Genomic DNA, 16,330 nt, shown 5'->3' with positions numbered 1-16,330 from the left:
GTCAATGGCTGTGACCAAAAGTTTGAAAACAAGCTAGAAAAAGTTTCCAGGCTTCAAAGTTGAAGTGAACTAAATAAAATTTAACTGAAACAAACTAAACTGAAATAAAACTATTTAAATATGAACATTTAATTACAATATATTTTATAACAGGTGTGTTCCAAAAAAATTACAATATCAAAGGATAGTTCATTTATTAATATATATATATATATATATATATATATATATATATATATATATATATATATATATATATATATATATATATATATATATAAAAAAGAGAATTGTGTGTGTTGTATTAGTTTCACTACACACAAAGTGAAATGTTTCAAGCCTTCATTTGTTTCGATTTAAATGATTATGCATTAAAGATGAAAATAACTCAAATCCAGTATTTCATAAAATTAGAATATCATGACAAAGTTCAACATTGTCGGCTCCCTGTGTCTCAATCTAGTCCACTAATTAATGCAAGCCTTAAAAATGGTCCCAGTCTGGCATAGTAGGGTTCAGAATCATGGGGAAGACTGCTGACAGGACAGTTGTGCAGAAGACCATCATTGGCCCCGTCCATAAGGAGGAAAGGTCTCAAAAGCTAATTGCAAAAGAAACGGGATGCTTTAAAAGTGCAGTATCTAAGCATATTAATAGATTGTTAGGAGGAAGGGAAAAGGTGGCTGGAAATGGTGCACAAGTATAACCGTAACCTTAAGAGGATTATCAAGCAAGTGCGACTGAGGCTGGTGTCAGAGCATCAAGAACCACCACATTCATACATCTGCATGACATATTCTACAGCTGTAGAATTCCATGTGTCAAGCCAATCTTGAACCAAAAACAACACTAGAAGCGTCTGTACAGGGTTAAAGAGAAAAGGTATTGGTCTGTTGAACAGTAGTCCCAAGTCTTCTTGTCAGATGAATGCAAATTTTATATTTCCGAGAGTCAGAAAAGTCAAGCTTCTCAATGTCCAGTGTGAAATGTCCACATTCAGTAATGGTTTGGAGAGCCATGTCATTTGCTGGTGTGGGTCCATTGTCTTTTTTCAAGTCCACAGTCAACACAGCTCTATACCAGGACCTTTTAGAGTGTTGGGAAATACTTTTGTGAAATACTGGATTTTTTTCATCTTTAACCCATAATCATTAAAATTGAAACAAATGATGGCTTGAAATATTTAACTTTGTGTGTAGTGAACTAATATAACACACAAGTTTCAATTTAAATTTTATTTTTATTTTTTTTTAAATAAATGGACTTTCCCTCGATATTCAAATTTTTGGCACATACCAGTATATTATATTAATAATAAAGTATACTGTATGTGTGTATGTGTGTGTGTGTGTGTGTGTGTGTGTGTTGGCATGATTGTTAGGGGGTTTGTTCACTCTCTTTATATTTTTGCACATTTTCAGAAACTGATTTTGACAACCAACATTTTGCTTTTCTAACTTTTTACATCTAGATGGAAATAAAATTAGCAGAAAGGAAAAATACATCCTCACCATTCTGGCACTGTTTGTACCTGGCTTAATATAATTTTTTATTCAAACTGCACTGAGACAGCACACAAAGCATATTAAGATTTAAAAAAAAAAAACTGCAGACATAAACCAGTCATTCAAAACACTGTAAAACCCAACAGTCAACTTTATCAAATGAAATGAGTTAATTCTACTAATTTGAAAAGAGTTTTGAACTCAGTGTTGAAGGTAATGAGTTATTTAAATACATAATTACTTTAACTTAAATGGAGTAAGTTGACAGTACTCATATGGTTAGTTTTTTTTTTTTTTAAACCAAATGGTTTTCATAAATAGTTTTCAAATTAGTTTCCTCAAACGTTTTGAGTTGCCTTAACTTATTGGGTTTTACAGTTCTCAGTTGGTTTGAGTTCTCTTCATTTATCGAGTTTTACTGCGCTCAAATTGCTTCATTTACTCAAATGGATTAAGTTCACAGAACTCATTATGATTAGTTTTTGAACTTAAATGGTTTGTTGCAATCAGTTTCCTCAAATGGTTTGAGTTACCTTAACCTTTTGAGTTTTACAGGGAAATGAACTGCCACAAATGAACTTGAAATGCAAATCATAAATATATGTCATGTTACTCTGTTTTCAAACTCTTGGCCATGAAACTGTAGGCACGCACGCACGCACGCACGCACGCACGCACACACACACACACACACACATATATATATATCTGCCTCAATTGAGCTCAATGCCTGTCTGAAGGGATGAAGTATATGAAAAGCATTACTATTCACACCTCAAATCAGTTCAAACTCCGAGAGCAATTAAATTATCTTCAGGAGTCTCCACCGATAGCCGCTGCTGGTAGCAAATGAATTTATCAGAACTCATCCATTCAGGAGGGGATATTGTATGAGCACATACACTCTCCGACTGTTCATTTACAGTAGCTGATTTGATTTGTCTGGAAAGAGAGCAATGCTTTCATGTAAGAATGTGGTTAGGACAGACCGACAGAGTCTCCAGATCAGATTATGACTGCTCTTTAGGTCGAGGTTCGTGTCTGTGAGTGTGTATGCGCATGTGAAAGAGAGAGACAAAGTGAGGGATAAAAAAAGACTTTTGAGATAGAGCCAGAAGTGCTCTTTGATAAATATATCACAGGTTTCTGGAGTGAAGTGTGGCATGTGTGGGTGTTTAATGTATGCAGTTAGGGGATAAACAGTCTTCCTGAAAGACAAAAGGCGGAAAACAATCTTGTCACAACAGTTTTGAGCAGAATGTGGATTGATGGGAATGCTTTAAGGAAGCTCTCTCTGGGAGGGGAAGAGACTGAGAAGAACAAACACGAAGAGAAATGAAAAGGCTAAGCACTATTCTACTTTAGCCGCACAAGTCCATAATTAAGCACCCTGGAGACGTGACCTGACATTTCCAAGTCATCAGGAGTTTTGTGTAAATAAAACATGCTGTCTAAAATCCTCAGCACCGCCACGGGCATCGTCTCTTACCTTGCTGCAAAACGAAAACCATGCTGTGATCTCACACTGTGTCATCAGAAACCAGTGCTGTGGCCCCCAAGTTGAATCTCCAACAGTTCTGTCAAGGCTACCAAAATTCAGCTAGTTTCTTTCATCACTCGTCTATATAGTATTATTGGCGGCTGATTCAGCCCAGGTGACATTTTAGATGATTTGTGATGAAGGAAAATGAAATAGCTTCAATCAGAAGACTGTGAATATCCAGCATACATGGGGGAGCCTTCAGCCATTGTGACTTAAATCAAACGTTTTTTTAATTAACGTAATTTTCAATGTCTGGGGTCCTTGAGATGCCACATTAACGGCCTGCCATGCATCGATTGTCACGCAATATTGAGTTGAGAGAAAAGTCACTTAGCAATGATTGCCTTTTAAATGGAGCTGCCATTTTAAGCAGCCAAATACTTATGAAACACCAGGACAGCGAAATCTATGGTGACCATTGATCTTCCTCATTGGGCAGCACTGAGCAGGGCCCCTCTTTCATGCCAAAGGCCAGTCGATTCTCAGCACACTAACTAGAATAAAGTGGGATTTCACAAACTATTAAGCCACCTGGCTAAAGTAATGTGGGTTGACTCTATTGTAATTTACTTAAAAAGGAGCTGAGATTGCCTTGAGTTATGGGTCAGTGCACATGGTATGAGAGAGATACGCAAAGGTGGGATAGGGGAAAAAAAAAGCACACTGCATAGCAACAGTCAGCTATTGATGGATGGAGAAATGGATAGAAAGAGACAGATGGATTGGTGGAAAGGCGGAAAAATGAAAGGAAAAAAGTAGAAACCGAAAGAAAGGTAGACAGACAGACAGACAGACAGATAGATAAAGAAAGAATGAAAGAAAGAAAGAAAGAAAGAAAGAAAGAAAGAAAGAAAGAAAGAAAGAAAGAAAGAAAGAAAGAAAGAAAGAAAGAAAGAAAGAAAGAAAGAAAGAAAGAAAGAAAGAAAGAAAGAAAGAAAAAGAAAGAAGTATAGATAGATAGATAGATAGATAGATAGATAGATAGATAGATAGATAGATAGATAGATAGATAGATAGATAGATAGATAGATAGATAGATAGATAGATTGATAAATAGATAGATAGATAGATAGATAGATAGATAGATAGATAGATAGATAGATAGATAGATAGATAGATAGATAGATAGATAGATAGATAGATAGATAGATAGATAGATAGATAGATAGATAGATAGATAGATAGATAGATAGAACAATGGATGGAGGGAAAGAAAGAAAGAAAGAAAGAAAGAAAGAAAGAAAGAAAGAAAGAAAGAAAGAAAGAAAGAAAGAAAAAGAAAGAAGTATAGATAGATAGATAGATAGATAGATAGATAGATAGATAGATAGATAGATAGATAGATAGATAGATAGATAGATAGATAGATAGATAGATAGCTAGATAGCTAGATAGATAGATAGATAGATAGATAGATAGATAGATAGATAGAACAATGGATGGAGGGAAAGAAAGAAAGAAAGAAAGAAAGAAAGAAAGAAAGAAAGAAAGAAAGAAAGAAAGAAAGAAAGAAAGAAAGAAAGAAAAATGGAAGCAAGGAACAAAGGAAAGAACCGAGGTAAGGTGAAATAAATGTCTTAAATGTCTTAAAGGATGGGATATTAGTGGGGAAAAAAATTGTGGAAGACAAATCCAGTTCTCCACCTAACTCTCCTGTCCACTGGCCTGCAGCCCTCGCGCCTTTAAAGATCATAAAATAAAGGTTAGATTCATAAATCCTCTAAATTCGCCTTAGGAAAAGACAGATAAAGTCCCACAGGGAATGAGCACCTACTGCATAAAACGCCCTCTGTCCGGGTTTTCCCTCGTCTGTATTTTTCCAATACTACTACAAAGTCAAATAACATCTGAAACTTTAGCACAGGAAAAGTGAGAGCTGAACACTTTCACCTAAATGGCTTCTGAAGTTGAATATTGTGTGTGCACTCAACCAATACTTTAAAGCATAACATATTTGGGAAACCTGTTTGAAAACATTAAGTTTTTGGTTGCTGCAGTTTTTGTTTGGTATGAATAATGATTTGGTTTATGATGGTGTTCTTGTTGCAATTAATTTCTGAAGCTTTTGTCACAGTATACAGCATTTTTCATGATATTGACCTAAGCTGCGAAAAAGGTTATTTTAAAGGTATAATAACAAAAAAACAAATTGATTTATTGGATTTACATGTTCAGAGTAAATACATATTTTCAGTAAATTAAATTGCAAATGAATAATAAAGTACAGTATAGGTAATGATTCAAAAACAAAAGTCTCATTAGTAAATGCTGTTTAATGCTTTCAAATCTACAGTTTACAGTTACTATGGTGATGTTAGAACTTAAAACTTAAGAATAAAACTTTAATTATTTTGTAGTTTTCATTGGGATTTTTTTCATTGAATGATGTTTAATGGAACCTTATTGTACAAAATTAACAAACAAAATATGGTCATTTAATTTTCAATGCCGTCGACCAGATTAACATGTGAAAATGTTCATGTTTTAAAAAAATAAATAGGTATTAAGTCTTATAGTAGCAAATTGGGCAGGGCTAAGAGCTGTGAGAGCTAAACGAGGGGGTGGTAACGACTGTCACCTGTGGAACCACCTGTTTCGAGTTTCACAGAGGAGCTCTGGAAAATTAAAAGCAGTTTGGCGGTACTCACCGTAAACAACTGCTGCAGCCTGTTTGTTTTATTTACTTAATTATTAAAACATTTAAACTGTCGATTTTGCCTCCTTCTTCCCAATGTCCATTATTAAACTCAATTTCATCTATTTCAAATACTTTCATCTGCGCTGATCTACAACAATCTGAATGTTCCTAAGACACACTCTAAAGGTTTAAATATAAAAATAATTTATTACATTATTTTGAAGTACACAATATCAATATTCATTCCTTTTCTTTTCGGCTTAGTCCTTTTAATAATCTGGGGTTGCTACAATGGAATGAACCGTCAACTTATCCAGCATATGTTTTGCGCAGCGGATGCCCTTTCAGCTGCAACCCATCACTGAAACCAGAGCAGCCTGAGGAAACCCACAAGAACATGGGGAGAACATGCAAACTCCACACAGAAATGCCAACTGACAGAGCTGAGGCTCGAACCAGCGACATTCGAGGTGACTGAGCCACCGTAATGCCCCAATATCATTATCACAATATATTAAACTATTGAATATTGTCATATTTCTACTAATGACACACAATGTACACTGCAGCTTTAACCATTAGCATGTCATAGAAGGACATCCACCAAAGTGTGTGTACCTAAAGCTGGAATGCATTTACCCTGCATGTTTCTTGCAGAGTAGATGTGATTTCCCCCTAAGAGCCAATCATGTGCTAGACCAAGTGCAACTTGCATCCACTCTGGATTCCCTAGCAAACAAATATCAGCGCCTCCATCAGCCAGTCATCTGCAGTCATTTCAGCCAATTACAGATGCACTGTTGAATCAAGTAACTATTGCTGCTTGTTCTTGTACCAGATTCTCTCCTGTCCACTGATGCATGAGCGTTCAGGTGATCACTATGGGCCCTGCAGTTAAACTCCTCATTATCCTGCTCTCCCTGCAAACACACAGCACTCCCCTTCACAGCAAAGCACACACACTCCTGCCCCTCCATTAGTATTCATCCTATAAGTTGAATCTCATGCAGGAGCTGAGACAAAGTCATTACCATGCCTCCTGTGGTCCCGCGCCCTATGTGCCGAAATATGCGCTGGAAAAAAAACATTGCTCACTGCTCCCGACCCACTCTGCACCAACGGCTCATGAAATTTCACATTTATCTTAGGATCCACTCCCCCTCGATCCTTTTACTCGCTGTAATGATCTGAATCCCTCAGGTAGAGCAAATTCTGTGTGATCTTTGTCTCCGCTCTGCAGTGTCCTCTGTAATTTCGGTTCTTTTGTCTGAGGTAGGCTTGATGGAAGCAGAGAGTAGGACGACTTGCCTACTGCGCCTCTGTTTTGTGCAAACATAAAGGCACACTCAAACAGATTGCTAAGAGTCTGTGTCTCCTGTTGAGAGCTTCCACTACCTCCTGTTGAAACTGCAGTCTACTTAAATGCATGCATTCCTATTATGCGTAGAGACATATAGTTGGCCCAGTGTCTAACTATGAGAGTTCTATAAGAGTTGGGGGGGATGGGGGTGGTTGTTTCAGCTCAAACATATTAACTTAAAGTTTGTTGGTTTCAGTCGCCTCAAGAAGCCTTCACAGTCATACTCTTGAGCAAGGTATTTAACCTCACATTGCTCCACTGAGACTAATCCATCAAAAAGTATATGATGCCATTTCTTCAAAGATGCAAGAAAATATTCTACCTATTAACAAAAGAGAGACTTTTATGCTAATGGAAGACTTAATGCTATCCTCATATAATCAAATGCAGTTGCTTGGTCAATGATATCACAAAAGTGTTGTCATGTTTTGCATAATTAAGGTTCTTGGATTACTGTGGTGGTTACAAAGCGAAGAACTCAGATAGAGCTAACATGAAATGTCTATAAATTGAATGTATTATCTTCAATTAGGTACTTGGAAGCAGTGGAGGTTATTTTGAAACAGCATGTCAGTAAAGACCAGTGAGACATGGAGGACTATCTTAGCTCAAGAATCTATAGTTGTGTTTATATCAACATACTTTCAGTGCTTTCCACACAACATACTTGTGGTGATAGGTGAATTGAAACATACCATTTACCCATATCACAAAAATAGTTAAAGGGGTGGTCCACTACGATATCATATTTTAAACTTTAGTTGATGTGTAATGTAGCTGTGTGAACATAAACAACTCTTAATGTCATACATTCAAAAATGAGCTTATTGGCTTTTGCAGAGTTAGCTTAGCAAAGCCTACAGCGAACAAATTTTGGGACAAAAAAATAAATAAAATAAAAAATACAAGATAGAGCTAGAGAGATCACAAGGGCTTCCGGTTACGTGCATTCACCTTGTGCACACACCCTGCGCAGTGAAGCTAAAATGCCATCCAGATGCTGCTATTTCCACAGAGCTTATTCTGTTTTTGTATTTGGAGTTAGAGAGGAGAAGAAACAAAGAGAGGAGTTTCTTACAATTTAGTTTTAATTATGTTCAAGAGAATAATATTAAAAAGATATAGCGCTAGCATTTGACAAAGGAGAAATTTAAGAATCCCTCTCGGTTCAGTTCTGGATTTGGTTAAAACTCCTCCAGCAGACAAAGCTGTTAATTGTGAGCCACAACCTATAACTATTGTTATTTGTTAAACTTGATCAACTACAGGCACAGTTTCTAGCGTTAATGATATGTTGTAGTGAGGACTTAAACAAGTATCTAAACAACAGGAAATGCTGCTTGGCACCGCTGACAATTTAGTTACAAATTCATATTTATCAGTTAAACTGCTCTAAACAGCCACAATCTTGAGCAGTGCATGCAGAGTCTCTCTATGCGTGTCTCTCTATGTGGCTGCTTTCCGTGCGTTCTACATCTCAAATAACAAATTTGCAAAAGATATGATAATGTTTAATGTTCCTTGCACAAACTTATTCCAATTATATGTAAAAAACACTTGTCAGATTTGTATTTTAGAGAACAGGCGTGAGGTTCAGCTGTGTGCTCTTCATTTCTGTCTGATTCAGGCTGCTAACAGCTGCTCTGAACCTCTCACTAGACTGTTCATACAGTGCAAAAGCACATGCTTGTAGGGGAGTGACGTGGAGCCAATCCGCGAATCATAGCACATTATGTTAGGACTGTGATTTTCTACAAGTGAAGCATGAGCACACATTGCTTTACATTTTATAAACACAGCCAAGCCTTAAAAATACACTGTGGACCACCCTTTTGACTATATGCAAAAAACAATACATATTTTAATTTTCAACAATAATTAAATTTATTATACAATCGGTTAAAACAGGGGTGTCCAAACTCGGTCCTGGAGGGCCGGAGTCCTGCAGAGAGATTGCAAGAATGTTTCTAGAAAGCCTAGTAAGAGCTTGGTTAGCAAGCCCAAGTGTGACTGATTGGGGCTGGAACTAAACTTTGCAGGACACCGACCCTTCAGGACTGAGTTTGGACACCCCTGGGTTAGAGTTAAAAAAAAAAAGACATCCACAATTTCTCTTACTTTTATGCTACTCAGGAGCCATGTGCACCCACTGACAGGTTAAATCTGCTTCTCTCTCTCTCTTTGAAGTTACATGCAAACTAAATGCATATAAAATAGCACATGTAATATATTAACATAATCAAATTAATAAAATAAACAGAAAATTAGAGATAAATGACAGAAAACGAATATAAACTGTGAAAAATGTGAAAAAAGTTATGCAAAAACACATACGAAAGCAAAAGTTAAATCCCAGACATTTAATAAGATTTAAAACCCGGGCAGGAAGAATCAGGGTGAAGTCTTAAAAAGGTGCACCTCTGTGGGTCTGCAGAGCATGCGAGAGTCTGAGGGAGTATAGGAAACGGATAAACGAGAGAGATTTTCCACTACCTAATTGATTTTGGATGGCTATTGGGAGGATACAAAAAAATGTAAAGGATGTTAATAACAGTACAAAAAATGTGTCACTACATATACTTGAGTGGCTGTTATTATATCTGGGTAGCCCACCCAAGTAAAGTCTATGTGTGGGAAGCACTGACTTGAATGATCATTCAATGACCGAATTATCATTCATGAGCCAAACCTTTTCCGTAGCAGAGATTGTACAGGATACACAAAGTCTCCAGGATCTACTATGGTGATTTGGTGTAAATAAGATGAGCGAGTAGGAGCTATGCATGCAAAACTTCAAACCTTGCCCATAAGACAAGCTAGTATTTTTAGCATAGTCACCTCCCAATGCCAGATAGCTGTGTGAGTCCCTTCTAGACCAAGTGGAACCAGTTACATTGGCATTCACACATAATAAATTATAAATTGCACTTTGACTCAAGCAACAACAAACATGACACCAAACATTAGGATACACCATCAGGACTGTCTCAAAGATTACTGTACTGTAAGTTTTGGTTAAAATTTAAGATGACCAAAGAAACTTGTGTTACTTTGACAGTCTAGTGTACAGGAGTACTGTACCTCAAAGTCTGAAGGACTAAGTGAATCAGACAAATCAAACTCTTTCATGGCCCAGTTAATGCTGTGGGAGGGGGACATTTCAAAAGCAACATGGTGCAAAACAGATGATTACAACTATGCTATCATCATCTGACAACAAGAATATAAACACACATGCTGAAGAACACAGATTAGCACTATGAACCTACTCGACACAACATTCTACTCCACCACGGCTACTCTACAAACAGAAGCACACAGTTGCTATGCAGCCAAGCTATTGAAGGCGGGGGGGTTGCTCACAACCAGACTAAAGTGCAACTAGCACTAGTCACAGTACGACGAGGTACAATACCTTCAATACTCCCATCCCAAAAGTCTGCATCAGAGAGGACATTCAGAGAGAACAAAAAACGTGTCATAACAAGAAAACAAATGAATACATGCTGCATTGGAATCAGTTAAAAACAGAAGAAGTATAAAAATGGAAGCTGAAGATTGAAGCCTTTCACAAAGTGTTTTTATCCTACAGATAGAGTTTGATGACGATAAACAGACAGACTTCCTGTTGCGGCGTTCAATAGGGAAAAGGATTAAAGGCAGAGCACTTTCAGTCTTTGTCACTCATGTCATCATTGGAGTGACAGACAAACATCCACACGCACACATCCACAGATGATGAGAGAAAGGAAAACTGGCTTTTGAGTCTATTTTTGAGAGAAGTCAAAACAAAAAGAGGTGTGACTTATCAAGGTGAAGACGCCTCTACCCTTCATCAGTTGCTGCTACTCCGCAAGGACTGTTCATTACCCAGCAGCCCACACGTATGCCTCTGCTGTGTCAGGAGTGATCAAACACAACTAAGTCTATTCTCAGTCCAACACCAGACAGAGGAAGAGTGTAATTCTTCTCAATAACCCCCCACCAGCACAGCCTTCATTCATTTCTTCTGCACTTTTCGCCTTAATCTGTGTTTTGCCCTGTTTACAAGCTAATGGGAATGTGGTAACAGAGTATTAAAGCAAATCGTTCAGTTTGCTAATCTCCACCTTTAAATGAGAGATCACTGACTTCAACAATGCACTACATTTGAGCTTAAAATCATGCATGTGAATGTCATTCCGAAAAGATGGTAAAGCAAAAGTCAGATCAGTCCTGCTCCTGAGGAGCAGGCTTACTTGGTTTTAGCTACAATACACAAGTACGGAAGTTTATTGAGCTTGTAAGGTTATGATTCTTGTTTAGCTGTATCAAGTGTGTTTTATTATTCATGCAATAGAACTACTGTGAACTCTGTATTGTAAACAAGTACTTGCTTTTGTGGTCACAATCATCCAGAATTTCCCTTAACAAAGTGTGGGCAGCAAAATGTTTTGAGCAGCAACAGCCACGTTTCCACTATCGCGCCTAAAGCGAACATGCCAGGGTGAGCCAGGGCTAGTCGTGTTTCCACAGTCACTTCCGTGGCTTGATCCAGCCAAAGCAGGGCTTCTTTGAGGCCAGCGACTGGTCTTTTTCAGCCCGCGGAATACCTTGGGCCAGATCGGGCCAACCGGGGCTTTGAGGCAAAGATGGAGTTTTCCTGTGTCAGGTTAAGAGGTGGCAAGATGCACATTTCACTTAAATTAGTTTTGAAAACGCACTCCTTACAATAAAGGGAAAAAAAATGGAGGACAGACAGTTCTGGACAGTTGAAGACACCAGGGCTCTTCTGAACATTTGGGAGGATGTTCAATGGCAGATTGACGGCATTTGCAGAAATGTGGATATGATCAAATACATAATTGCTGAGCTTGGAAACGTACAGATTCAGCGTACAACAGTACAAGTCTGCGTAAAGTAAAAAAAAAGAAAAACAGCAGGCACAGTTCAAAGTCGGTGAGAAAGCGATGCTATGACCATTCCCGTGATTTGAAATTATGAATTGTGTGCTGGGTCATCGCCCCTCTCATGGTGGGGAGACCATTTGTGATATGATGACAACTAACCTTACAGTCAGTAAGTAAACACAACTAATAATGGAAAAGATTTGTGTATATATACAGATTTATCATTTACTGCTGTATATTAACGTGATTTGTTTGCTTTGCAATTTCTTATAATTTTTTTCTGTTAAGGTGTACAGTAATTATGTCAAAATAAATGTGTTTCTATGTGCTTGTGATTCTAATTTGAGTTTTTCTTCCCGCTAAACTGGGCGTGTTGTGCGACATTGGATATGGGGGGCGTTGTTAAGGCGGGGATTTTGTGATGCACAACGAGCTATTTGTTGAAAGTGGAAACATGACGTGATTTTGGCCTCACTCTTTAAGCTCCCAGACTACCGGCCCAGCCCAATGAAAGCCCTGGTTCGCACTGATCCTTCAGTGGAAATGTGGCTATTGGGTACATGCCCTTAAAATTCATGGTTTTAGAGTTATGTACTGAATATCCCATCCTGTTGGATAAGTAAAGAACAAATCCCTAGAATCATCCATGTAAACTCATGAGCTTTATAGAAGTAGGTTATACTTCTAATTTAGCATCCTTTGATGGTCCTGGACAAGTCATCACCCAAACAATAATCTAGGCCAGGGGTCACCAATCTCGGTCCTAAAGGTTGGCCGGTGGGCGTGCAGAGTTTAACTTCAACTTGCCTCATCACACCTGCCTAGATGTTTCAAGTATACCCAGTAAGACCTTGTTTAGCTTGTTCAGGTGTTTTTGATTAGGATTGACGATTAACTCTGCAGGCCGCCGGCCCTACAGGAACAAGTTTGGTGATCTCTGGACCCTAGATTATTCTAACCACTTCCCTAAAATCTGACTAGTGGATAAGAATTTAGCACCAGGACCAAAAGTATGATTTAAAAACCTGCCTCACTCATTTAAACAGTAAACACAGAAAAAAGGAGGCGTCTGTTGGGATGGTGTATCTAGGGAGCAAGAAAGAGTCAGTGTCTGGTTCAGCAGTGGACATATTATGCCTACCAATGGTGCAGTGTTCTCCATTCCAGCCCTGTTCACACTCGCACTTCCCATCTTTACAGGTTCCATGCTTCACACAGAGTGGGTTACACACACGCTGGTCACAAGCTGCGCCTGTCCAGCCTTCCTCACAGCGGCAAGAACCGCCCATGCATACGCCGTGTGTACCGCAGTCAACCGAGCAAACCTCTGATGAAAGAAGGTAAGAGCACAATTTGCATTCATTAAAATCAGGTCTACTGAAATGAAACGCTAAAACATTTGCAGATCCAATCAAAACATGTAGACTGACCGACAGAACAATCAGGGCCCATCCAATTGGGGTCACAGCTACAGACCCCTGTGTCTGGAATAAAAGCACCATGGCCGTGGCACTGATCTGGGCACTGAGCTCTGGGTAGTTCACAGCTGGGTCCGCCCCATCCCGGTTTACAGTGGCACTCTCCGTTCACACAGATGCCATTATTCGAGCAGGTTGGATCCAGGCAGTCAACTGCAAACAACAGGTGAGAGTTATAAGTGAGGTTTTACCTGTCATTAAAATGAAAAAAGAAATCTTATGATAAAAGAGTTCTTGTTTTGACAATGTCTGTGAAAAGATGAGTCATAAAGGCTTTTAATGTCACAGCGATGATCAATTTGTCATCTAAATGAGCTATTTTTAGACAAAAGTGATAGAATATTTATTTTACAAAGCATTTGACTGAACAAGATTGGTCACAATAGAAGATAAGACTACACATCTGTATGGTTAAAATTCAATTTTGAGTTTAGGAGTGAACTAGAATGCTATCGTGAAACTATGTGAAGTAATTTATTATACCATTTACCAATTACTAGACCCACATGACTCACTGTGCATTTTTAGATACTGCAAACATAAATAAAGGGGGAAAATATGCATATTCTCTGTTACGTTTGACCGGGAAGATAGGAGGCAAAAAGTGTGAAAGAAGCCACTGATGAAAGTGAAGTTAGTGGGTTTTTTTGACACAAAGTAAAATAAATAAATAAATAAGCAAAAAGGTGAAAGTGACAAAACAACAATAAAAAAATAATAAACTATATAATATTTACTAAGTATTTACAGGCTTGTTCATCTAAATCAAAGCAATGACCTGAACAAAATCTGTAAGCGACACAATCTCTCACACAATACAACCTACTCCTACAACTACCCACAGAGTGACGGTTTGGGGCCATTTTATATCATTGGCCCCACCCATGGGTTATACCATTCTACAGGTTGTAGGGTAACATATAGACAAAAATACATAAAAACACAATGAACAAAAGTATAAATTATTGCAAGTAAATAAATACAAAACTCAAAATACAACACAACAAACAACCACAACACATATAAACAATAGAACAGATGCCATTTTGGATTACATCATGATAAAAACTGATAAAAAACTGACCAAAGGGTTGTGACCCTGATGATGTAGTTTAAAATGGCGGCTCTGAATTGACGTGGGAAAACCAAGTATGTGAATACTGGGAGTTAAAGTAAACAATTTAAGTGAACATTGTGGATTCAGAGAAACCATAGATCATGTTATATTTGATTGCAGGAAATATATACAGGAGAAAAGGGAATTAATAGAATATTTAAATAATAATGGACATAAAGATAAAAACTTAAAATATATTTATTATTGCTAAAAATATTAATAGGGATAGTTTAGGGTATAGGGTATTTATACAATATCTATATAATACAGGACTGAGCAAAATATTATAATAAATTCATTCATTCATTTTCATTTCGGCTTAATCCCTTTATTAATCTGGGGAAGCCACAGCTGAATGAACCGCCAACTTATCCAGCATATGTTTTTACGCAGCGGATGCCTTTCCAGCCGCATTGCATTACTTGGAAACATTCATACACACTCATTCACACACACACTCATACACTACAGTTCGTTTTAGCATACTCAATTCACCAGTACCACATGTCTTTGGACTGTGGAGGAAACCAGAGCACCCGGAGGAAACCCACCCAAATTGAAATGTTACATAAACACAATGTTAACTTTAGGCAATACAACAAACTTTTCACATTACACATACACACACACGCACGCACAATCCACTGATAACACTACAATGTCCCATGTATACATTGTTTGCCGGCAATAGGACTATGTTTAAAAGTGTATGTATTTTATGTATGAGTGTAATGAGTATGTAATGTGTATGTCACAGTCACAGTGTCTTTTCTTAGTTTAAACCTGTGACATTCCCATATGACTGGACTGGTGATGTACATTTTTTAAGAAAGCATGCACAAGCACATACTATGTTTTTCATCTAAACATGAAAAATCAATATCCCACACCTACAGTGTGAGAATGGCAGCTTCCTGTCTAGAGCCTTTCACACTCACCTCTCAAACCCTCCATCTCACTTTCTCAGCATCTTTGTCTATCTACCTTCCTCTCTCTTTTTTGACTTTGACCCTGTCTCTCACATGTTCCATCCGGGGTGCCTCAAAAAATTGATATCGACTGCTGAGCGAAAGCAGAGATCTGGCCATGAAAAGTGCGAGAAAGCCATTTGACAAATTACCCGGACCTGTGGTGCCCTGTGTGACACCCCTGTCTCAGCAGCCCCCCTCGGCTGATAGAAGCGCAGCTCCTTTCCCCTCACGCACATAAAGCCATTCAAGCCAATTGTTTATGCTGCAGAAACAGCACATCACGGATATCGATTTCTATGTCACCGGCACTTCAGGTAAATTGTTTGAGTGACTCTGCTGTGATGAATATCTGATTTGAAAAATCTTAAAACGGCAGGGGAAAAATGAAAGGAGCAAAAGTGCTGACCTTGTGATCTGAAACACCTCAAGTTCCTCGTGCCACAATAAAACACTCCATCTTTTTACACACTCACATTTGTTTTTCTGCCATGGTGGGCACTTTTCATTGACTTCTGCTCTCTCTTTTTTTCCCCTTACTGATTAAATAATCCATTATGCCTTAAACATAACCCTGATACAGCCTTTTTTGTATGGTTTGATTTTCATTTAGACATTGATATGCTTATTAAGTGCTCTTCTGTAGCTCAAATAGCAGAGCATGATTGTAGCAATCCCAAGGTTGTAGGATTGATTCCCAGACAATGTGAGCCTTCAATACAATGTGAGTCATTTTGGATAAAAGTGTCAAAGTACCAAATGCGTGCATGTGAATTAATGTATTTTCTCATCGGAGCTGCTCCCACCTTTGGGGGAATATTTGAACCCCAAA

The 16,330-nt window shown here is 38.0% G+C and overlaps 1 protein-coding gene across 15 annotated transcripts in view; it reads right to left on the bottom strand.

Moving 5' to 3' along the window:
• Positions 1 to 16,330, bottom strand: part of tenm2a (teneurin transmembrane protein 2a) — a 1,216,147-nt gene that overhangs the window by 34,412 nt on the left and 1,165,405 nt on the right. For 10 of the 15 annotated variants that reach the window (XM_087281568.2, XM_087281560.1, XM_087281559.1 and 7 more), the window contains 2 exons: positions 13,366 to 13,566; positions 13,077 to 13,262 (listed from right to left, as the gene is read on the bottom strand). In XM_087281568.2, the coding sequence (XP_087137694.1) occupies positions 13,077 to 13,262; positions 13,366 to 13,566 (387 nt within the window). Of the gene's footprint in view, positions 1 to 10,461; positions 10,486 to 13,076; positions 13,263 to 13,365; positions 13,567 to 16,330 lie in introns of all 15 variants that reach the window. The other 5 variants (XM_087281553.1, XM_087281556.1, XM_087281563.1 and 2 more) reach the window with 1 other exon arrangement.

Source organism: Danio rerio, chromosome 14 (genome assembly GCF_052040795.2).
Source record: "Danio rerio strain M-AB ecotype USA chromosome 14, GRCz13ab, whole genome shotgun sequence".
In the NCBI taxonomy this organism is placed as follows: Eukaryota; Metazoa; Chordata; class Actinopteri; order Cypriniformes; family Danionidae; genus Danio; species Danio rerio.
The sequence above is the reverse complement of the archived record's forward strand: the minus strand, read 5'-3'. Positions and strand labels throughout refer to the sequence as shown.